Below are 24,078 nucleotides of genomic sequence, written 5' to 3'. Positions count from 1 at the left end.
GGTGCTCACCACCGGGGTGGGGACAGGCGAGCTTGCTGAGGGTCGGCTGCTGACAGGCATCGTGCTGGCTGGGAGGCTGGCTGACGCAGCGCCTGGCTCACTGGTTGTTTTGATAGGCAGGGAGGAGCCCAGGCTAGAAGTGGGCACTGGGCTGGTGTGCTTCGTAGCAGCTGAAAAACTGGTGCTGTCCACAGGCTCTGCACTGGTGGCCCTGCTGGCACCAGGAGCGGTGTCCGTCGTGCTGGTCCCTACAGTGGCGGAGGATGCAGAGGTGCTCTCAGTAGAGGGCACGGGTGTGAGAGTCATGGAGGCATCAGTCACTGGTGAGGATACAGCCTCGCTGGGTGCTGGGAACAGGGTGCTGGATTCCGCTGGGGACTCTGGGGCCGTGCTGCCTTCCGTGGCAGTGGGGCCACTGATCCCCGGGACTGAAGCAGGTGTACTTCCTTCTGGACTCCCAGACACAGATGCAGTGGAGGCGGCCCCCGTGCCAGAAGAGGACCCGGCTACAGCAGAAGTCACCCATGTGCTCATGCCCACTACCGGTATTTTGGCATGCGAGCTGGCTGAGGAATGGCTGCTGACAATCATCGTGCTAACTGCGATATTTGTAGATGCAGGGCCTGTCTCACTGGCTGTGAGCAGTGGCACAGGGTAGCCTTTCATATTGGTGGGCACTGTGCTGATTTGCATGGTAGTGCTGTCCACAGGCTTAGAGCTGGTGGCTCTGCCTACCCCAAGACTGACTGCTGTTACCCTGCTTCCTACAATGTCAGTGGTTGTCAGTGCTTTGCTTGAAGACCTAGGTTTGGAGGTTGAAGTGCTTACATGCGATTTTGTGAATGGATCTTTTTCTGAAGGTATTTGGGAAAGACTGCTGTCCTCCATGGGGGAGTTTCTCATAGAGTTTCCTGTTGTATTTTCAAGGTTGTTGGCAATGTGGGGAGAAACATGTGTACTATCTTCTGGAGTCTCTGATCCATAGATGCTGGGGTCTTGCATTTTTGTTGGAGATGAGCTGTCTTCAGTAGAAAGGCTCAAAGGACTGATGTCCTCCAGTGAAAAAATGCCCATAGAATAACCTTTTACCATGGTCTCTGTGCCAGAATTTACTCTTCTGTTTGGGCTTCTCCCTAAAATTGTGTCCCAAGAAATGATGATATTATGATTTTCAAATTAAGCTAGAAGAAATCCTGCCATGACGTTTGTCTCTCCCGTCTCCTCTTTTCCATCCAGTTATACATTGTTGTTCATGTGACCCCTTCCCCCCTTCCCAACTCTTCCCCTCACAGCTGAGCTAACTTTCCATGGCCCCCCAACCCCAGAAATCAGAGGCCATAACTGTCTTTGCCAGTATGTCAGGATCACCCCACTCATTTTGAGGGAGTGGCCCCTTTTCTGATTCTCCACTTTTGTTGCCCCACCTGGCTCCTGGTTCCTCAATAGCTGCTGGCACTGTGGCTCCTGGGAGTCTTCTTGGTGGATGCACCCACCGCCATCCCACACAGCCCTTCTCTGGCTTTCACTGAGACCTGAGGGGACAGAGTGGACAGTTTAACTCTTGCACGCACAACCCTCCTTTGCATCCTGGGATTTTTTCTTTGTTTGTTTCTTTGTTTTGGTTTGGTTTTTTTGAGACAGGGTCTCACTATGTAGTTGAGACTGACCCAGGCTGGTCTGGAACTCACTGCGATCCTCCTGCCTCAGTCTCCTGATTGCTGGGATTACAGGTGTGCACCACCACGCCCATCCCTGGGATTTTTTTCTTTTTCTGGGGTCATTCTTTCAAATTCTACTCCCTGCTCTGGAATGGCCTTGCCCCTGGACCAGTGAGCTCACCTTCCAGCTAGAAATCACACATCAGATCTGCCCTCACAGAAGTCAGGCCACAAGGTGTGGCATTGGAGGGGGCTGGGACAATGTACAGGTGCAGGACAGAGGCTGCTGCCCAGTCAGACTTCAGGCCAGTTCTCATTTACGTGGATAGATCCCACTTGCAGGCCTGGCCTGTGATACTTCTCTGATGGTGTCAATTTTTCCTTTCTTCAGTCAGGCAGAGGCAAAGGTAAGGAGATGGAAAGAAGAATAAAGCCTCAGGCAGGAGGAATCCCAGTACCTGAATCACCACAGGAGGAGAAGCCACCTGACCATCTGACCATCAAGAACACTTACCTTTCATCCTTACACCAGAAAGAAAAAAACCAAAGCAAAGTTGGAGACCAGCCTGGGCTACGTAGTGAGTTCTAGGTCAGTCTCAACTACATAGTGAGACCCTGTCTCAAAAAAACAACAACAAAAAAAAACAAAGCAAGACTACGGTCATTGAGCCATTATATATTTGTTACAGCAAATACAAAAATATTCTTGGGATTTAGATCAGTGGTGCCACTGCCTGCCTCACAAGCTCAAGGTCTCAATTTCAATTATTAAAAATTATATATACATACATATATATCCTTACTAGTATAGTGGGGCTCTTCATATAGGCCCAGGAACCTGTAGAGTTTCTCTAGTTATCCTTAAGAAAATCAAGCCCATAGTTGTTTTTTTTTTCTTTTTGGGGGGTACTGTGGATTGAATCTAGGATCCTTACATACCCCCAGTCCTTTTTTAATTTTTTGTTTTGAAACAGGATCTTGCTAAATTACCCAGGCTGGACTCGAACTTGTGGTCCCTCCTCAACCTCCCAGAGTGCTGGGATTGTCTGTGTGTATGCTACACCTGGCAGGATTTAATGTATTTCTAATGTTCAAGAGCTCTGGCCTATTAGCATAACGTGCTCCTTTGGGATTACAATTTAAAATACATAAGTGAGTGACTGATTTAGACTTGCGATGTTCTATTAAAATCTTGCTAACATTCTAAACAGTATTAAAACATTTATGAGCAGTTGAGATTTACCATACTTCTACACTTAGTTTACAGACTTGTGAACATATTGCTGGTATGGTTTTTTCCCTCTGAAACTCACCTTGAATCTTGATTTTCAAGGCATGACATTGAGGGGGGGTGGAGCCTTTGAAACAGTTGTGTCATCAAGAGGACCAGGCATTGTGGCACACACCTATAATTCCAGCATTTGGGAGGATGAGGCAAGAGGGTAACCGTGAGTTCAGATTCAGCCTGGGCTACATAGTGAGTTTAAGGCCTGCCCAAAATGCATAGCAAGACCCTGCCTCCAATAAAGAGGGAGGTTTGGGGGGACAGGAAAGGAGAAAAGAGAGGAGAGGGGAGGGGAGGGGAAGGGAAGGGAAGACGAAGAAACAAAGAAAAGGGGACTGATGCCTTTCTGCAGAGACTAGGGTAACTCTCAGGATTGGTCACCACCAGAGTGGTTGATGTCAAGCATGGCTGCCAGTCATGTTTGTTTCTTCCGCCCGAAGTCACAGCCCTTCCACTGCTAAGTCAGAATAGGACCAGGACTCTCCAGCACCAGGCTCTTGGACTTTCCAGCCTCCAGAACCATAAGCCATAATATACCTCTACTATTTATATTACCCAGTCTCAGGTATTTTATTGCAGCAACAGAAAACATTTTGCATTCTTGGAAGTTTTCTAAGATGCACATTTAACTTATTGGGTTTATGGAATTTCTTAAGTATTTGTGAGCCTGGGAAGTGCCCACTCTCGGATTTCTGCACCCAGCAGGAGGGGGCACTGCTAGGCCCACAGCTTTGCTCCCCTCCCCAACCCCCTTGGACTGGGACAACTTTCTTCAGTGTCTTCCCTGGCTATCTAGTGGTGTCCTCTACTCCACCCCAACATGGGTGCAGCTGGACCATCAAAGCGGCGCCCCTCCCCAGCTTCTGAAGCTATCACTGCCTTTTTAAAGAAGAGAGGGGGTGCCCTGGTGGCTAAGACCAGAAGGGGAGGAATCTGTTACCATCCCCAACCCCCTCCACTTGCCCTCCAGAAGATTCCCTGGTTTCAACCCAGCCCCCTCATTGGATCACAGCCATGGTAGCTGAGGCTGTACCAATCACTGGTAGTGCACTTGGACCAATCACAGGCCTGCAGCTGCTATATAGACAGTACTCCCAGCCATTTCTCCAGTTAGTCTAGAAGGGCTCCAATTGTGGAGAGGGAGGTCATGCTGCTACTGTTGAAATACTCAATTTTGTAGTCCTGAGATGAGCACTCAGCAGAGTCCAGCCCCAGCAGTGAGTAGCAGCTGGCTGTGTCACCTGTTGGCATCTAACATTTTTCCACTTTCGTTAGTGACACCAGGACTTCAAGCAGAGCTGCACTGTGCCAATTAGAGCAAAAGAACCCCAGGCTGATGGGTAACACTTGGAAAGGTTACATGTATTACTCAGACACCTGCCATCCTTATACACCAGAAAGGACTCATGCCTACAGTGGAAAAGGCTGAAGAGGAAGTGTACCATATTAATTATTTTTTTTTATATGTATATATATTTATATTTATAATTTTTTTCTTGTTTTTTGAGACAAGATCTTGATATGTAGCCCAGGCTGGCCTTGAACTCGAAGTCAATCCTTCTATCTCAGCCTCCCAAGTGCTGGGATTATAGGCATGCGCCACCATGGCCAGCTACCGTATTAATTTTATAAATGCAATTGAAAATTCTTAAAGAAATTTAATTGGTCAAGTATGTAAAATAGATTAAGTACTAAGCAGAGGTGCTCTGTAGCAGACATCCCTGCCCAGTACTAGAGGGCTATGAGTGGCACGTGCTTCCTGCCTTCCCTAACTCAGCTATACTGTTTTATATCAGGAGTCAGACCAAAGCCCTGTGTGACTCAAACGGGCATGTCAGCTAGGAGAGCTGGGCTAGCACTGCTCCTTTGCTAATGGCTGTCACTGAGGCCTAAGTGCTGGTCTGTGAAGTACCAGGGCCCTGCTGAATTACGTGCAGCTGAGGTCAACGTGACCGCAGTTAAAACCCTTTCCCCTGAATTATAGCTTCTCACTGAACTTGTGGGTTGCTTGCTAATTGCACCTGGTCCCAGTACCTGTTTCTTCTATCCTAGCAAGATAAGCAGTGCCGACTCCCTATCAGCCTTGCCTGGCGCCATCATGCCAGGTGTTCGGCATCGCTAGATGCCTTCACAGCTCCCTGGCTCCCTATTCCTTCTCATGATTGTATTCAATAAATACTGGATGTGCTTGGGGGCCTTGTCTTTGCTGCCATCAGCAGCACTGACCAGGACCCAAGACTCAGCTTCACTATAATTCTCGCTCTGTCTATTCCTTTACTTTTAGCTGGTGCTGCGGTAATTCACAGGAGGCTGGGACCTACTGCAGGGGTTTCCAGCAATGTTCACTTCCCCTGACCCTTACAGTGCTCGAAGAGCAGTTGTTTGCTTCTGTTTCTGGTCAAGATGGTATAGCAGTAGATTTACCCTTCTGCCTGATCACTGTGCCCTGTCCCCCATAACCACATAAAAACCCACTGTGAAAACAGTGGTTTTTCAATACAACAGCTATCATGCACAGAAGATCATTGCTTCCTAAGACATTACCAAGATATGAAGAGAGCCCTATAATTTCCTCCGCTTATTGGTTTGAGTTTCGAGGCAGCTGCGAGGGAGGTAAAATTGGGCGGAGCCAGGTTGGCCCTCCCCTTCCCCCACCGGAGGAGATGCAGGTGACAAGAGCCCTGGGAGGCCAAGATCGCCAGAGTTCACAGGGCAGTTACTAGAGTACATGGTGATTATCCACTGGCAACAAAAGGGTTAAAACCTACAATAAAATTCTCCCCTTAGAGTGATCTTGTCCAACAGGTAGAATAATTATCATAAAATAATACATTAACACAGACCAAAAGCAAAATGAGATAAGAACAAATCTTTCTCCCAGTGAGAAAGGGGTATCTGTGAGGTCAGAGTAAATGACTGTCCATTTACAGCTTTGACAGACAACTTTAGTTACAATGCAAGATTTCCTAAGAGATGAACAGAAAACAAGACACTCTGGAAAATACATTTCTGAGATATCAACCTTTACTAAATGAGACCCTGGTCTTACCTTCAATCCCTTATGAAAACACAGCATCTTACCCTGGTGACATGAGTCCTCCGACAGTGTACTCTGATCTGAACAAACTCTTGTCTTTATCTTTTCTGATTCTGGTGATCTATTTTACTGCCTCTGTTACTGGCCTCTGTCCTCTTGCACAACAGTGGAGTGAGGTGGACAGAGGGACCCTAGAACCCAGCAGAGGTTTCTCCTGGACAATTCAGCCCAGTGCAGGTTCACAAGGAAAGGGCCTGAGGCCAGGCAGACTCCAGTGAGGAAGGCTAGAAGGGTCTGGGTCTGGCTCACACATGGGGCTGGGGACAGAGCTGTCGCCATCAGCCAAACTGGGGAACTCATAGCTCACAGGGCCCTGGATAGAGTATTCAGGACACTCTTGTTTCCCTGATCAGCTATAAAGCCTTTGGCTGGGTGTGTCTCTGGACCCACATAAAAACCATAAACACAATCCCCAAAAAGATCCAACCTTTCCAAGTAACAGAACCACATCCCAGAACAAGACTCTAGACTTACAAGAACACAAAAATATCCAGTATCTAACAAGGTGAAATTCACCATGTCTGGCATCTAATCATTTCTAAGCATAAAAAGTCAAGAAGATATGCCCCCATGAGCAAAATAATTAGTTGAACTTATTCAAGATTGATATAAATGATTTATCAGAAAAAGATATCAAACGGCTTTTGTAACTGTTTCATATTTGCAAAAATTAAATAGAGCTGGGCATAATGGCACACACCTGCGATCCCAGCACTCTGATAGGCTGAGGCAGGAGGATTGCAAATTCAAGCCCAGCCTGGGCAACTTAGTGACTTTGCAAGATCTGTCTCAGGATTTAAAAAAAAAAAGGCAGGGGAGAGGGGGCTGGAGGCATAGATAAGCATGAAGGGCCTGGGTTCAATTCAAGAAAAAAAGAAGAGGAGAAAGGATGGAAGAGGGGAATGGGGAAAGAAATGGAAGAGATGAAAAAGATCTAAATAGAATTTCTAGAGATAAAATACACCAGAAGGCATTAAGTGCAGATAACATTTGATTGAACAATAATAACTTCAAGGCACAGCAGTAAAACTAGCCAAAATATACCAAGAAAAATGTGTCTAGAACTGTTTTAGAAGATCAGAGGCCTGGGTGTGGTTCCACACTTTTCCAGGGTGCATGAAATGCTGGGTCCATCCCCACCACAACAAAAAAAGAAAGAGAGAGAGAGATCATCAGTGAGTTTGGGAGCAGCCCAATACATATATATATTGGAGTTCCTGAAACAAGGAGAGAAAGGAGGAACCAAAATATATGTGAAGAAATAAAGTCCTCAAATTTTTAAGCTCACTAAAAGCCACCAGTCTGTAGATTTGAGAAGTTCACCAAATCCCAAACCCAAGAACCATGAAGAAAATGTCCAAGGTTTTCAGGTTCTATAAATGTTTAAAAAAAAGAATTTTATAAACAAAACTTTAATCAATAAATTAGATTAAATAAAAAGACAAATAAAAAAGCTCACTCAAAAAGAAATATTTTTTAAAAGGAAAGAAAGAAAGGAATAAATTATCTGAATAACCCTACATTCATTAAACATGTTGAAACCATAGTTTAAAACCTTCTTGAAGGTCCAGGGATTTGGCTCAGTGGTGCTGCCACCTGCCTCGCAAGTGCAAGATCCCAAGTTCGATCCCTCGTGCCAAAAATAAATAAATAAATAAACCTTCTTGCAAAGAAAACTGCAGGCAAATAGCTTCAGTGGCGAAGTCTACCAGATAATTACGGAAGAAACTGTACCAATCCTACACAAGCATTTTCAAAGACTAGAGGGGAGGGAATACTCATCAATTTACTGTAGGAGGCCGGCCTTACTTTGTTATGAAAACTAGACAAAATCATTACAAAGAAAAAAAAAACACAGACCAATATCCTTTATGAAACGAGACCCAAAAATTCTAAACATAAACTTAGCAAACTGAATTGAATATATTGAAAGGGTAATACACCAAATGAAGTTTATTCTAGGAATGTAGTATTGATTTAATATTTAAAATCAATAAATAGAATTCACTTTTGGGAGAGGAAAGAGCAGAGATGATAATCAAACCAAAGGCCTCAGGCATGCTAGGCAATTGCTCTACCACTGAGCTGTAGCCCCAGCTCTGTAATTCACCATTATTTATTGATTTATTGATTTTTGAGACAGCCTGGCTATCTAGTCAAGGCTGGCGTTGAACTCACTATGTAGCAGAGGTTGATCTTGCTGTGATCCTCCTGCCTCAGCCTCCCAAGTGCTGTCTTTACAGGCATATGCCACCACATCCGGCCACGTAATTCACCATTTTAACAAATTGAAGAAGAAAATCCATACGATCATCTCAATAGGCAGGGGGGTGGTAGGGGTGTCCTGAAAAATTCTAACATCAAGGGTTAAAAGTATCAGCAAGCTGGGTGTGGTGGCAGATGCCAGTAATCCCAATTCTTGGGAGGCTGAGGCAGGAGGCTCACCATGTTATTGAGGCCAGTGTGGGCTACGTAGTGAGTTCACGGCTTGTGTATATATATATATGTAAAGCTGGAGATTCAGCTCACTGGTAGAGTATTTGCCTAGCCTGGGTGAGAGCCTAGGTTTGATCCCCAGCCCCAAAGAGAAGGGAAAAAAAAATCTCAGCAAAATAGAAAGAGAAAAGAACTCCCCTAACCCAACAAAGAGCATCTCTGAAAAACTGTAACCAACACTGCACTTAATGGTAATAGATATATATATATGTAAAGCTGGAGATTCAGCTCACTGGTAGAGTATTTGCCTAGCCTGGGTGAGAGCCTAGGTTTGATCCCCAGCCCCAAAGAGAAGGGAAAAAAAAATCTCAGCAAAATAGAAAGAGAAAAGAACTCCCCTAACCCAACAAAGAGCATCTCTGAAAAACTGTAACCAACACTGCACTTAATGGTAATAGACTCAAGCCTTTCCCGGAAGACTAGGAACAAGACATGATGTCTGCTCTTACCAGTTCTGTGCAGTTGACACTGAAGATTCTAACCAGTGTGCTGGCTTATTCTTCATCAAGAAGAAGAAGAGGAGGAGGAGGAAGAAAAAGGGGAAAAGGAAGGGGAAGAAGAAAGAGGAGGAACTGGAGGAGGAAGAGGAGAAGCATAAGCAATGGTGAAGATGGTCAGCAAAATACCAGAATAGATTCTCCCTCAAGCCCTCAGAGAAACCAACCCCACCAACAACTTGGTGTTGGACGTTCCGGCCTCGGGAGCTGTGAGACAATGGTCTTGTTGGCTTCGCTACCCACTTGGTGGTTTTTGTCACTGTGGCTCAGGCAAAGAACACACCCACCTTTCATGTTAGATACCACAGAAACTCCCATCCACGGCAAGGTCTGTGTGTTAGCATCTGCTCCCACTTTCCATCCTTCATCCACCCAGTATAAATTAGTAGAATTTGCATTATCTTTCCGTAATGAAAAATTAAACTGAAATGTACATACTAATAAAATTATGTTTCCAAGCCAGATCCAGTGGGACACACACCTGTAATCTGGGCTATCTTGGAGGCCGAGGCAAGAGGATCATGAATTCAAGCCCAGCTCGGGCAATTTAGGGATTTAGTGAGACCTTGTCTCAAAATAAAAAATAAAAAAGGTTGGGGATGTAGCTCAGTGCAAAGGTGCTGAGTTTAATCCCCAGTGCCACCAAAAAAAAGTTGTTTTCAAGTTTTAAAAGTCATTTTAAGCAGAATCTTCCTTGAGTCTGAAAGAACTCTTTTGGGGGGTTATCAGGGATAGAACTCAGGTCTTTGTGCTTTTGAGGCAGGTGGCAGAACCACTGAGCTAAATCCCCAGCCCTAAAAGTCATTTTTAAATTAAAACCAGAGTAAGCCCAAAGCAAAGGTTGCTTTAAAAATAGGACATTCCTATACCTGATTCCAGGAAAAGTGGAGCCCCACATGACTGGGGTCACTACAGAGAAATGATTCTTTCCTGGGAACAACCACACCTCAGCCATTAAGATTCCAGGGCAAACACACTCTGAGGCAATGAACAACTGGACCCCAGCACACCCATTAATCCTTGGACGTAGGCCTCCTGGCCTGAGCCTGTATCAGGGTATGTCCCCTCCTACTGCTGAAACTGGAGCCCTTTCCTATCTTCGCTCTAACTTTCCAATTAAAGTTCTTTTCCTATTAAAAAAAAAGTGTATATGTATAAAACATAGACATAGTTAAATCAGCCTAGTGCATACAAAAGGTAGAAGAAGTCTGAGTTGGTCAATGGAAACATTGATTTTCTATGAATCGGCTTCCCATAGTTTACTTCTGGCTGGCATCAAAAGGACAAAATTGGGCTGGGGATTTAGCTCAGTGGTTCCAGCATCTGCTTCACAAACACAAGGACCCAAGTTCGATCTCTGATACCAAAAAAAAAAAAAAAGTATAAAACTATGGAAACACTGAAAGCAACTTAGAAATATTAAAATATATATTAGTTCTCTGGTACATTTGATACCAGGGGATATTGATAGTGGCTTTTCAGATGAATGGATCGAAATGTGGTCTTTATACACAGTAGAGTGCTACTCTGGAATAAAGAAGGATAAATTTAAGTCACTCCTAGGAAAAGGGATACACCTTGAGACCACACTCTTAAGTGAAATAAATCAGACTCACGAACTTAAATACCACATGGTTTCTCTCACATGAGAAACCCAAATATAAATAAAGAGCAAAATAAAAGATGGATGATAGGAAATAGAGAGAGAGATCTTTTTCAAATGGGAAGGGGACGAAGAGATGGAGGGAGGAGTAGGGGGGAGACAAGAAAGGGATGAAAAATGAATTGAGATGTTTTGTGTGCATGTACCAATGCCCCCCAGAAGGAATGTGATCATTATGTACTGTAAACATGTATTCATAAAAAATAAAATATTGAAAGAAAAAAGAATGCTGAAAAAAATTGATTAAAGGTAAGTAAAAATCAAAACAATAGACAAAAGCCTCCCCCCACCAGCCAATCTCTCATTCGGAAAAAGGGACAAAAATGCTTAGAGAAGCATTTAAAAGTTTTCAAATGTGTCCCTGCTCCACGATGTGCCTACTTCAGCGAGGGGGAAAAGCTGCGCTAAGGAAGGTTTTTTTTTTTTCAGCTTTAATTGAGTTTATTGGTACATTTTAGGGATACAGTACAGTTACATTCATTGTTGGGATCTTGTACCTCTACATGACAAGTCTCGATTCTCATTTTTTCCCCTTACCTCTGCCCTCCCTTCACCCCCTCCTCTCCTCCCCATCTACAAACACTTTATTTTCATCTTTTCATTCTCTCACATTTTTTTCTTTTCCCTTTTTACTCTTCCCCTACCCATCCCAGGAAGGTATTTTTGATCAATTTTACAAAGTCCATTTTTAAAGTCCCACTTTTAAAAGTCATTGCTTGAGGTTGAGCACAGGGCCTGGAACTGCTGAACGTGTGGTCTGCTGCTGAGCTACAGGACAGGGGCCTGGCGTGAATGTACTGGGGAGGCACTGGGGAGCGGAGGGCCCTGGGGCCTCACTCACCCATCTCAATGCCTTCGACCACAAAGTCACATTTTGGCCCATAGAAAAGGCTGGGGCATTGGCACTTGAGCCCATCCCAGGAGCCTCCGTTGTTGCAGACAGTGCTCTCAAACTGGCACCGATCTCCCGTGAAGCCACTGGGGCAGACGCAGGCCTCGCCCGTCCACAGCCCTCCATTGAGAGGCAGCTCCCTGGAACGCATGGATTGCACAGCGCGTCACAGCCTGAAACCTGCTCCCAAACACTCTCATCACACCCTGGGTACCCAGGAAGGTGAGGGTCACCCCACTTCCCAGGCAGGGTGATCGAGGCAGAGAGAGGCCTGGACAGGTCCCGGGTCCAGGCGGACTTGACCCAGTCCTGGACTCTAGCACTTGATACACGCGATAGCCCAAGACTGTGAGCGAAGAGGACTGTGGTGTTGTGTGAGGTAAACACAGCAGGGCTGAGGGAGAGGAAACGAGAGCCAGAGGAAACGACCCGCTGAGACTGCACCCAGGCTGAGGGTGGACACGAGCTTTGTTCTTGTCTTAGTCACTTTCGCATTGCGGGGATAAAACACCTGACCCCTACAGCTTTAGGAGGGGAGATTTATTTGGGCTCATGGTTTCAGTCCGTGGTTTGCTGGCTCCCAGGCACACACAAAGGATGGCAGAGAGGCGGGCGAAAGGAAAAGTACTCAGCCCATGGCAACAGAAATGGGGATGGAACACAGGAATACACCCTCTTGCATCACACCCTCAGCGATCACCTCCAGCCAGGCCCCACCTCCTAACAGCGCAGCGAGTCCTGGTGGCACAATTTGTAATCCCAGCACTCGGGAGGCTGAGGCAGGAAGATCACTGTGAGTTCGAGACCAGACTGGGCTACATAGTAAGTTCCAGATCAGTCTCAACTACAAAAGAATAGCACCCCCACGGTCCATCACCTTCCACACACAGGAGAATTAGCGGGAACATTTTAGCTCTAAACTATAACATCCCTTAACACCATCTCAAAAGAGCTTGTAATGGAACTTGCTATTCCAGTTATTTATGCTTCCTTTTTTATTTTGTTCCACTCACTTCCTCCCCAAGGTCTTTGCACTGAGTTACAACCCCAGCTCTTTTTTTTCTTTCTTTCTTTGAGACAGGGTCTTGATAAGTCACTAAGTTTCCCAGGCTGGGCTCAAACTTGCCAACCTCCTGCCTCCTCCCAGAGTGCTGAGATCACAGATGTGACCTGATTGGTTTCTCATCACTTGCCTGTCTACTGGGTGGACTTGCATGCCACCCAGTAATTAGAAGGGCCTCACTTTTGATTTCATGCTTCCCTGCCCTTATGTTGATCTGAATAAATTGCTCCGAGCCTTGCAAATTGCATAACCAGACCTACCTAGCTCCAGGCCCATTATCTCAGAGTAGCTCACATAGCTCAAGTTGTGGCCAAGGTCAGGGATATTAGGCAAAGTTGGTGGCCAAGAGGGCCTGGTGTCTTGGCAGAGATGTCCAGAGACCCAGGCCTGGCAGCAAAGCTCCCTGGAGCCAGCCCATCCTTCCCTGCCTGGAGCCCAGGGTTCATGCAACCTCCTCCATGAGCTCCAAGGCCAACACCACTGACCCCAAGGGATGGGAAGAGAATGAGAGTGAAGGCAGCTCTGGGCACTGCAGGCCTGGGGGTGAGGAGAGAGAGTGTCAGGTCAGGAAGGTGGCCCGAGACCAGCAGGAGTGTTAGTGTCCTGCACGCAGGTGCTTCTCTGGTGGATTTCACACTGGTTGTTTTGGGCCTTGTTTTATTTTTCCTCTGTAATTTTGAGAAATTACTACAGAGGAATAGATTGTTTATCTGGATCTTGAAAGGTTAGGTCTAGGCAGACGGGCAGCTGCCTCCCCATTGGAGGGAATGGGCTAGGGGATAGACAAAGGGAAACAGAGGAAGAGGAGAGTGCTGCCCACCCCCATATCACCTCCCTCGCTCTTCCTTCTGTCTACTAGCAATCACTTTTTTGTCTTTTTTTTCTGGGACAAGTCTTGCTATTTAGTCCAGGTTAGCCTTAAACTCAAGATCCTCCTGCCTCAGCCTCCCTAGCACTGGATTATAGACTATAGACATAAACCACCACACCTGCTCTGGAAATTTTTTTTTTTTCTAGTACTGAGGATTGAATCCATAGCTTTTACACTGAGCTACCTTTTACTACTTCCCAACCCTTTTTTATTTTGACAGGGTCTCACTAAGTCCCTAATTTGCCTAGGCTGTGCTCAAACTTGTGATTCTCCTGCCTCAGTCTCCCAGTGTGATGGAATTACAGGAAAACACCACCACACCCAGCTAGCACTCACTTTTTTAAAAAGCCTGTGTGCTGGGATACAACTAAGCAGTGCAGCACTTGCCTGACACCTGTGAGACCCTGGGCTACAACCTCAACTCAGCAAAAATAAAAACATAAAGCCGCTCCCTGCCCTCACAGGGTTGCCTCTCATTCCTTTTGTTAGGGGTTGAATCGAAGACCTCAGCCCCTCACCATTACTCAGAAGGTGGCCTTATTTGGAGATGCGGTTAAACTACAGTTGCTGACAGGAGGGGAGCCCTTCTGAATGGAGACAGGAAGGTACACCAGAGTGAGGAAGAGGAAGGCGGAGTGGTGTCTCTGCCGGCCAAGGAACACAGAGATGGCCAGCTGCCTCCTGAGGCTGGGAGAGGGCCCTGGGGTGCACCCTGCTGACCCCAGGGCCTAGATGTCCTGTGGGAACTGTGAGAGACAGGAAATTCGAATGTTCTGAGTCATCCAGGTGGTGGGCATTGTGAGCAGCCCCAGGAAACAAAATGAGGCTTCTCTGTGGCCACCAGGGCTGCAGGGGAGACAGAGGTTGGCAAAGGGCCCCAGGGGTCCTCAGGAGGGGCCCATGCTCAGGTCCTTGAAAATAGGAGCCTTAGCATCTCTCCAGAGGAAGGTGGCAGTGGGGACAAGCACGGATGCAGGGCCCAAGACAGGGAAGGGCAGGTTTGGGGAGGGCAAAGGACACATGCGCTAGACAGGTAACTGAGCCCCAGGCCCTGGTCATGTCCTGCTGGGCGTGGGGGTCAGAGGTCAGGGGCTGGGTGCAGAGAACATTGTGTTTGTTGATGCATCATATACCCAGGTTTTCTGGAAGGAGAGAGCAGCTGGGAAGGGCCACTAGAAGGCCCACACCCCGTCTTGGCATCCCCAGTCCAGAGGTCTAAGGGTGGGTGTGGCTCTTCATCCTCAGAGAGGGGATGAGTGTGCAGCTCAGGTGTCACTCAAAGCTGGCCAGGGCCCAGGGAGGGCGGAAAGCGCAGAATCCCTCCCCCCCACCCCCACCCCCGAGTGGAAGCAGAAAGTCCCATTTTACAGAGAGGGTGACTGAGGCAGGCTACAGATAAAACTAGGACAGCATGGGAGAGGTGAAGAAGGGGAAAGGAAGAATTGGGGAGAAAAAGAAGAGAGGAGAGGGAGAGGAACCAGAAAGAGGGAGGGGAGAAAGGACCGAAAGAAGGCAGAGGGGGTAGAGAGAGGCAGGGGAGCTGGGAGGGGTTCCTCCCTTGCTGAGGCCATGGCTGTGACACACGCCACCATCAGAGGCCCGGGCCAGGGATTAGGCTCAGGTGGCCCCCATCTCCTCTTTCAAGAAGAGTTGGCTGGAAGGGGCTGGGGCAGGGTCCCCACTGTGATGGAAACCGGAGCTCAGAGAGAGCCAAGTCCAGGGTGGACCCAACAAGATGACAATTAAGGCGATGTTACCATCTGCAAGTCTGGGCAAGGAGGCTCCACTCTGGCCCCAAGCCGCCTTTCTTCCCTCCCAAGGTGACATCCCAAGAGAGTGTGAAGGCCAAGGCCGAGGGCTCAGTTTCTGCCTTGATTTCTCTTCACCCTCGTCTAGGCGCGGGCCAGGGGCAGAGGGAGCTCCCGAGGACCCACCGCCACACCCTTCTGTCCAGAGCCTGGACCCAAGACTGGAACCCAAAGCAACTAAGTTGGAAGGATCCTTAGTGGTCTCAGCCCTTGCTTTGGGTGGGGGGAGGCTGAGGCCAGAGATAAAAGAGAGGCTATGTGGCACACAGCTGGCTCATGGCAAGATTAGAATCTGGAGCTCTTGAAGCCTCATCTTGGCTACAGTCCCATGAGACCCTCAGGGGACAAGGCAAAAGTGGATGATGTAGAAATGGCCAGAACAGTGGGGAATCTCTGTACTCCCAACATTCTGGGAGGCTGAGGCAGGAGGATTCGAGATTGAAGCCAGCTTGGGTAATTTAGTGACTTAGCAAGATCTTGCATCAAATTTTTAAAAGGGTTGATAATGTAACTCAGTGTGAAGGCCCTGGATTCAATCCCTAGTGCATAACAAGGGGAGGGAGAAGGAAGAGGAGGAGGAGGAGGAAAGGAAAGGATGAGATCAAGAGTTAGAATAGGCAGAACTCTGAGAGACTGGTGTTTGGTGTAGAGGCGGAGGCAAGGGGGTTTGGATGGGGATAGTCGCCAGGTTAAGGACCAGGTCTAACACTGGTTGAGCATCTGTGCTGGTCCAGGGTTGGTGTCTGGGATTCTGTTCAATCCTCATGGCAACCAGACCCATGAGCAGGTATGAGTACCTCTTGTCTGGGGGTGTGGTGCTCCAAAGCCCTGTACATCTCCCAAAGCTCCCTGGGGAGAGAAGGGGACTCTAGGGAGAGAAAGCAGTGCTTCAGGGAGGTAGGCAGGTCCAGGAGGGCAGCCTGTGGGAATGGGGAACTCACCCTGTTCAGCAGCAGCATGGTCAGGCAAGAGCTGGGAGACAAGGGCCAGAAAGCAGAGCGCAACTGTCACCGGTGTCTGCATTGGAGCGCAGAGAGCTGAGCCTGCCCTTCACCCTTCCCACAGCTGGTAAAATGAATGGTAGCCAGGGAACCCTCAAAATAAAAAGGGTTCGGAGACCTTTGATCCCTGAGACACTGGGGAGCTGGGAACCCGTTGTAACCCGAGTTAATGTGGGAGCTTGGGTCCAACTTCGGGTGTGGGGTATGTACCGGGCCAAAGGGCAGAGGGAGGGGCTCCACGGCCAAACAGGACACAAATGCATAAGCAATCATTTATCACCCTAATAGAGGGGCAGTGCAGAGCCCAAAGTAACAGGCAGAGTGGGGCGAGCAGCCCTAGGGAGAGGAGCGAAGTAGACTGGGGGCTGGGGCTGAGCAGGAGAGAAGGTGTCCTGGGCTTGGCCCCAGCCCCTGGTGGGGACATCCTCTTCTCAAGCCCTTCTGTGTCCTATGGGTACCCGGCAGGACTCGGGTACAGGTCCAGCCACAGCTGGGGCAATCACAGCCCTGAGATGGCTGAGAGTTCTTGAGGTCTGTAAATTCAGAGATAAACACATCCCACATGGCCATCTGAAGTGACCTTGCCCACCCTCAAGGTCAGCAGAGCCAGGAGCTCACTCAGCCTTCTGCGGGCTCCCACCCTCTCTCCTTGAAGTGACCTTGAGCTTCACTCCTGTTCCCAGACCCTGACTGAGGGATTGTGTGCTGCAGAGACCTCAGGCTGGGGGGTCCCAGCCTAACTCCGTGAGGAGCAGGGTGAAACCCTCCCCCCACACCCCTGGTCTCACCCCAGACCCAGGCTGCACCCCCCCACCTGCACACCTGCAGGGAAGGGAAGGAAAGACTGACCTCATTGTGCTCTTTAACAGCTGCTTTTATTCTCAGGGAAATTCCACAGTGGGGAGAAACCGAGGGTGAACAAGGAAGCCAAAGGTTCTGGGAGCCTCGGATCCCTGGGCCGGGATGAGGGTGACAGGGCAGATAGATGCATTCACAGTCCCCACGGCCTTTCCAGAAGGATGCAGCAGGATCCAGCAGGATCCACAGGCCAATCCATCACCCGTGCGTGCACCTGCAGGGCCATAGGGCCCAGCACCGCTTTCTCCTTGGCCAGCCAGGGCTGTTCATGCTGGGGTCTCTGTTGCTTTCTGGTCTATATCTACTTGAGGGCTGGGAGCCTCCATCCCTCTTACTGAGTCATTGTCATCACCTCTGGCCTCTGAAAGAGGAGCTAGAGAGAGGGAAAGGCCAGTGAGAGAGGGCAGCCCCAGGGCTGAGGAGGAGCCCCAGGGCTGGAGAGGGGCACCCCAGGGCTCAGGGCAGGCAGAGGGCTGGGGCAGGTCTCAGCTGAGTCACCTCTGTGGTGGGGCTGACAGTCCCCAGCGAGGGCTGGAAGCGGCAGTAGGCATTCTCCAGGCCGAATTTGTCCTGCAGATTCTGGTCTGTGGACAGAGGTATGAGGTGAGGGACCCAGGGGAATCTGGGAGATACACAGGAAGTGAGAGAGGTCCAAAAAAAAGGAAGCAAATCCTCTCTCCGTTCACCCCTTGATGGTCTTGGAAATTCTGGAGTGTGCCCCAGAGACAGGCTAGAACAGCAGGAAACAGGACAAAAGCCACAGCCCTGAAAGGTGCAGACCACTGCCAAGGGCCTGGTGGGGCAGTGGTCACAGGTAAGGAGAGGTGAGCAGTTGGGTGGAGCCCAGGCAGCCTCTGAGTCAACAAACAGGTGCCCCAGCCCTTCCCCTTGCCAACAGTAACCACAGCAAGCACAGCCCCATCCCTGTCTTGGGTGCTAATTTGACTTCCTCAGTCCTGAAGACCCTCCCTCCCGGTCTCCAGGTGGGTGGGGCCTGGAATTCCTGAGCCTCTCTGCCCTTCTTAGGGTGCCTCCTGCTCTGCCTGCCCTGTCCCTGCCAGGTGGTTCCCTGCCTGCTTCCCATCGAGAGCTGATAGTGCCCTGTGCCCCGTCAGGCAGTGACCCCATGCTCCTGATCCAAGTCACCTCAGAGCCCTGAGAATCCTCCCTCACTCCTCTCTGCCCCCCAAAATGCCTTACCAGGTTGCCCGGCCCCTCAGCCCACTCCCAAGCCTCTTCCTCCTGTCCCCTGGTCCCTGTGTTAGTGCTGTCCCCTTGGGCCCACCTGAGTGAGCCACTCCAAAACACATCCAGCCCTCTTCGGTCAAAGTACAATCACCCCGGCCCCAGAAGCCTGGCTCTGCCCATGTCATGGCCTTGACTCATTCTTCTGGGATCTCTTGCCTTTAGCTCCCTCCACAGGCTCTGCCCTTCTGCACGTCCAGCCTTCTCTTGTGGCCCCTGCCTGGGCACCCTTCCCTGTTCTGATAGGACAGTTTGTGACAGCAGAGTCACTTCTGACTCACTGCTTGGAGAATTAGACTCAGTCCTTCCGTGAACTCCCTGACCACGACAACCCTATCATTCCATGTGGCAGGGTAGATGTCTGGCCCCTGGCCAGGATGCTGTCTCGGGCAGGGTGGCCCATGTGGTGTCAGGAAGAACTGCGAAGGCAGGAAGCTGGGCTCACTGGGGAAAGCTGTGTAAACAGAGATTCCAACAGACATGGCTGGAGGGGCCCCGGGAGAGCTGAACCCAGAGGACGATGAAAGCTGGGGAGGCTGCATGGAAGGCCATGATGCCAGCCTGTCCTACATCGACTGCTGCCCATGGCAGGAGGCAGAATGTTCCAGACAGCAGCACCGCAGGTTTGAAGGAAAGCTTAGAGGAAAATGAGGAGGGGAGGCCCTGGGAATTTGATGGGGAGAAGCCGAGAAAAGGCTGAGGATTGTTTGGGGGCTTGCACGGTGCTGGCAGGGCAGGGGCACAGACTGGGCTGCTACAGCAGATGTGAGACAGCCTGTTGCCATGGCCGCAGTGAGGGACAGGACACCTGTGACATCCTGTGGCCACAGAGCCGTGCGCTTCCCAGCTTTGCCTGCCCTCTGCCGTGACCACAGTTACCTTCCCAGACGCCTATGTTCTGGAAGCTGCCAGGGATCCCTTCTTTCTGCCACTCTTGAGACAGGCTGTATTCTTGGCTGCCAACAGAAATGGGGTGAGCATGGAGGAAGGGGTTCAGGTCTGAGCTTCCCCCAGAGGACTGCACAGCCCCTCCCCTGGGCCCCAGAGGGCAGCAGAGAATGCAGAACAAGGTCACCATGCTCCTACCCCAAGACACTGGCTGGGCTTCCCCCAGCAGGCTTGTTTCCTTATGTGCAAAACAAGGACATTGTAGTAGAGTAAGGTGGCTCTTTCCACTGCTGGCTCTGGGCCAGTGTTGGGCCAGGAATTTCCCAGATTCGTGTTACCCCACACACAGCTAGGGAAGGTGGGAACCCAGATGGCTCAGTTCCAGCTTCCTTGTGTGGCCGAGCCTCTCTATGACAGCTCAGGTGGTAACAACCACAGATAACGTCATTGTGCAATCTAATTTTAGTACTTAAATTTTTGTTTCCATTTCTCTGCCAAACGGATATGGCCTATCCTATTATACTGTAAGCAACCCTGGCTGTACCCTCTCTGACCTCCGTGTGCAGTGGCCACCTCCTGCAGGCCCGAACCCGCTCTGGGCCCTCACTGGGCCACTTGCCGGCTCCGCACACTCACTTTTTCAGTCTCCTCTGGGATCGGCTGAGGAAGATGGCCAGGATCAGCACGATGACCAGCAGCAGGGCCAGCACGGCGCCCAGCAGCCCATACACAAGGTTCTTGCTGATGTTCAACTCACAGGTCTCTCCCCAGTACCAGTGCGAGTCTGTGTTGGGGCATCTGGAGACACACACAAGCTCAGCCCCCGGCATCCCTCACACCAGCCTGTCAAAGGCCAGTCAGTGTCCCAGGCACCAGGGTATCCCTGCCCCAAGGGCAGGTGCTGGGTCCCCAGGGAGCCCGGGACCTTAAGGCAGGGAGCTAGTGGGGGGAACTTAGGGTCAGCAAAACAGGAGCTGAGAATGACGGGGACTCAGAGGGATCTGAAGAAGCTGAGCACCTCGTGCCAGACACATGATGTTTACCCATCTAATCTCAAAGCTGCCAGCACCTGAAAGGGTTTCTTATCATGTTTTATATTTTGCAATTTAATTTATGACCTGGGGAAATTAAGCACCAACTCAGCTACAGCTGATGATGACACTGAGATAAGGTAAGGGAAATTAATGAGGGAGAGATGAGGAGGGGTAGAGGGAGATGACAGAGAGAAATGAAACTGAGCTTCCCCAGGAAGGGCTAACTCTGCCATTGAAGGCCCACATCTCTATCTGTGCCCCACCCCTCACTCTCGTGTGACTGGAGGTAGGGGTGAGAGAGCCAGGTAGAGGGAAGAGCGGGTGAGAGGGGACACGGAGGAAGGGGAAGGAGTCACTTTCCAGGCTCTGTCCACCTCTACCTTGGCCCTTTGGGGGAATGTGGGGGAGGGGAAGGTGGGCGCTGGACTTAGGGGTGCACTCACAGGCAGTGGGGGCCACTGCGCTGCAGCTGGCACTCGCCCAAGTTGCAGCTGAGGTGCTCCTTCGCTCCTGGGGTGCACCTGGTCACACAGGTCACCTGCCCGTTCAGCTCCTCCACGTAGTAGAACTGGCCGTAGCCATCGGCAGCCTTCTGGCTACATTGCTCTGGGCGTGAAGGGGTAGACAGCACGATTCAGCCCAGCTAAAGCTCCCCAAGACCCCATTTACGGCCCATGCCCACCCCTTCCTGTCCATGGCTCACTGTAACTGCTCACCCTGGGGGTCAAAGTCCATCCTTGCAGCCTCAGCCACAGAGGTGTCATCACAGTGGTAGCACAGTATGGAGTCTGCAGAGGATGGGAGGGAAGCGAAACTGACATAAATGCCTCCCCTGCCTCCATGGGGGTGGCTCTTTCTATACCACACCCTCCATGTGGGCCAACGCTGGAGGGATCCCGGCCTATCCCCAGACACACAGCCAGGCCTGTGAGCAGGTTCAGGTGGGACAATAAGGGTGGTGACAACCTCAGGCAGGAACTAGAGGAGCTGGTGGGAGGAGGATGCTATGGGGGAGGGTCCCACGAGACAGAGACGCCTTGGTGGGGCAGAAGGCTGGAACAGCAAATGACCCCTTTGTAGCATGGCCTGTGTCCCCTCTCTAGCTTGTGTTTTTACAACAGACCTGTCTCGAAACTCCGATAAAAACCCCAGAAGCAGAATGTGTGCGCAATGTCAGGTAACTGTTACCAAGAAAAAAATCTAAAGGAACCCTCTAGCTTCACTTGCCCTTGTTTTGGAGGTCACACAGCTGGATAATACATTAGTAGTCTCCCGCCAGCTTTGGCATACATAGCACCTGATGAGTGAGTTGCGTTAACAGTTGCCCTGATTACTTTGCAGAAGCTTGAAGGCTGCTTTTGTTGAAAATACTGACTCGTGTCGTGGCACACGCCTGTAATCCCAGTGTCCTGGGAGGCTGAGGCCAAAAGATCGGAAGCCTGGGCAACTTAGCGACTTAGCAAAACCCTGTCTAAAAAAAAAAAAAAAAGAAAGAAAGAAAGGGCTGGAGATGTAACTCAGTGTGAAAGTCCTGGGTTCATTCCCAAGCACTGAAAAACAAAAACTGACTTTTCACTTGAGCCTACAGATATCTGATAAGTGACCAAAATGGATAAATGTTTTGCATCTCTGTCTTCATCTATGGCCATTCGCTTTGATGTCTTCATCCCTGAGTCAGATTCTACTAAACTCTGCCTGTAGTCTTACTGGTCATTTAATTAAAAAATATTTGTCCAGGATTATACTGCAGGGGTCACTCGGCCTATTGCCTGTTGGAGCTGGTCTGTGTTTTTCTTTCCTTTTCTTCTCCCTCTATTCTGCCCCCACCCTTGTGCTTCTCCAGCAGCCACAGCAGCCCATACACCCAAAGCTTTTCAGTGCTTTCCTAAGGCCCAGCCCAAGAAGACTGGGATGTTCAGAGCAGGATGATGGCATCAGCTGTGCAAGAATTCAGCAATCTGTTGGATAAGTTCACCTTGACCACAAGTCTCTCACAGGAAGGAACATCACAGGAAGAGCCATACACCTGGCCAGTGCAAATCACCAGACTTCAGCCCACCCCAGAAAAATCAATAAACCTGCTGCTGTCCTTATTCTTTGAACAGCTTGATCCCCCTTTTGATCAATGTTAATTCTCTTTGACTAAAGCCACAGTTCAGCTGAAATGCACACACCTCTGCCACTGCCACCACCCCAGTAAACTTTGCCTGCACAGAGAGTGTATGCTTATGATATTTGGTACAGTCTTATTTCCAGATCCTCGTGTCTGCTATCACCTCAGCCTTGTTTCTGGATTCCTATAGGGACAGCTGGAATGTTCCAGAAGAAAGGAGAGAGACGGAGGAGTAGGCAGAGACCAAGACCTGCTTTCCCACCACTGTCAAGGAGCTTCGGGTGGACCTACCCTTACACAGGTCTTGATCAATCTGGATTACACTGGTTTCATTTATGATTTTGTCCCTCACAATCTTCGTGAGGTTCTTAAATAGCTCCTTATACTGCGGGATGTAGTTTGTCTCCAGGACAACGTCATTTTGCACCACGATGCTGCCCTGGCTGAAAACAGGAGTTATGTCATCAGTTACCCCACACACCCAGAAAGTGGGGCTCAAACAGCAAGGGGGGAATGGGAGACAAAGCAGTGATATGACTGGCTCAGAGGTAAGAAAGAATAGGCAGTAGAGCAAGACAACATGAGATTCAGAAACATCTGTGGCCACCAGAAATCCCAATACCTCCTTACAAATAGAGGCCCTTGGGGGAGGATGTGGAGAGATTGGAACCTTTCTTGCCCACTGTTGGTGGGAAGGTTACATGGTATAGCTACAGTGGGCAGGATTATCAGATGAGCGAACAATTACAGTTTTGAATACATATTCAAAAGAATTGATGACAGAGCCTTGAAGAAATATTTGTTCACTATATTTCTAGGAATGTTATTCTTAATAGCCCCAAAGTGGAAATGAGCCAAGGGTGCATCAACAGGGGAATATGATATCTATATGCAGTGGAGTATTACTCAGCCTGAAAAAGGAAACACATTCTGCCATACGCTGCACCTTGGCTAAACCTTAAAGATAAAACACTAAGTGAAATAAGCCAAAAAAGAACGTGTGATTCTCATTATGTGACGTCCTTAGAGTTGTCAAAACTATACAACCAGAAAGTAGAAGGGTATTTGCCTGGGGAGAGTAATATTGATGGGGACAGACTTTTACCACATCCCTGCTTGTCCCTGAAGTCCTATCTGGGCAAGAACCACCTTTCCAACCTCCTCCCACTACCTCTGCATTGCCTTCAAGTGGCCCATAAGTTTCTAGAACTGTCTTTCCCTCTATTTGGGTTCAGCCTTATCCCTTCCCTCTTCCCGCACCTGGCCCTCCAAGGCTGAGCTGGGTTGTTGCATCTCCTGAAAAGAATTCCCTCTACCACCACCCCACCATCCTTGCTGCAGGACCTCTCTTGATATACCCTGTGTGTCCCTTACCATAACTCCCACCAGACTGCACAGCCATTGTCCTACCTGTATTCTGCCACTCTGAGCTCTAGGAAGGCTGGGAATACTGTTTCCCACACCCAGCATAGGGCAGACTTTCATAATTTGTTGAATGAATAAAGGTTGAATGAAAGATGAATGAATAAACAAATAAGTGATAAATTCATGAGCGTGATGGGTGCATGAATGAACAAGCACATGATAAGTGAACAACAAACTGAATAAA

General features: G+C 49.3%; 1 protein-coding gene across 1 annotated transcript in view; it reads right to left on the bottom strand.

Moving 5' to 3' along the window:
- LOC104852308 (flocculation protein FLO11-like) overlaps positions 1 to 693 on the bottom strand; it is a 1,287-nt gene extending 594 nt beyond the window's left edge. Inside the window, exon 1 of the mRNA XM_033765259.1 lies at positions 10 to 693. Within this exon, the coding sequence (XP_033621150.1) occupies positions 10 to 693 (684 nt within the window). The remainder of the gene's footprint in view (positions 1 to 9) is intronic.
- Positions 694 to 24,078: the final 23,385 nt, after the last annotated feature.

Source organism: Fukomys damarensis, unplaced genomic scaffold, assembly GCF_012274545.1.
Source record: "Fukomys damarensis isolate Sample0158 unplaced genomic scaffold, DMR_v1.0_HiC HiC_scaffold_17, whole genome shotgun sequence".
Taxonomy (NCBI): Eukaryota; Metazoa; Chordata; class Mammalia; order Rodentia; family Bathyergidae; genus Fukomys; species Fukomys damarensis.
Note: the sequence above shows the minus strand (reverse complement) of the source record. Positions and strands in the feature narration are given on the sequence as shown.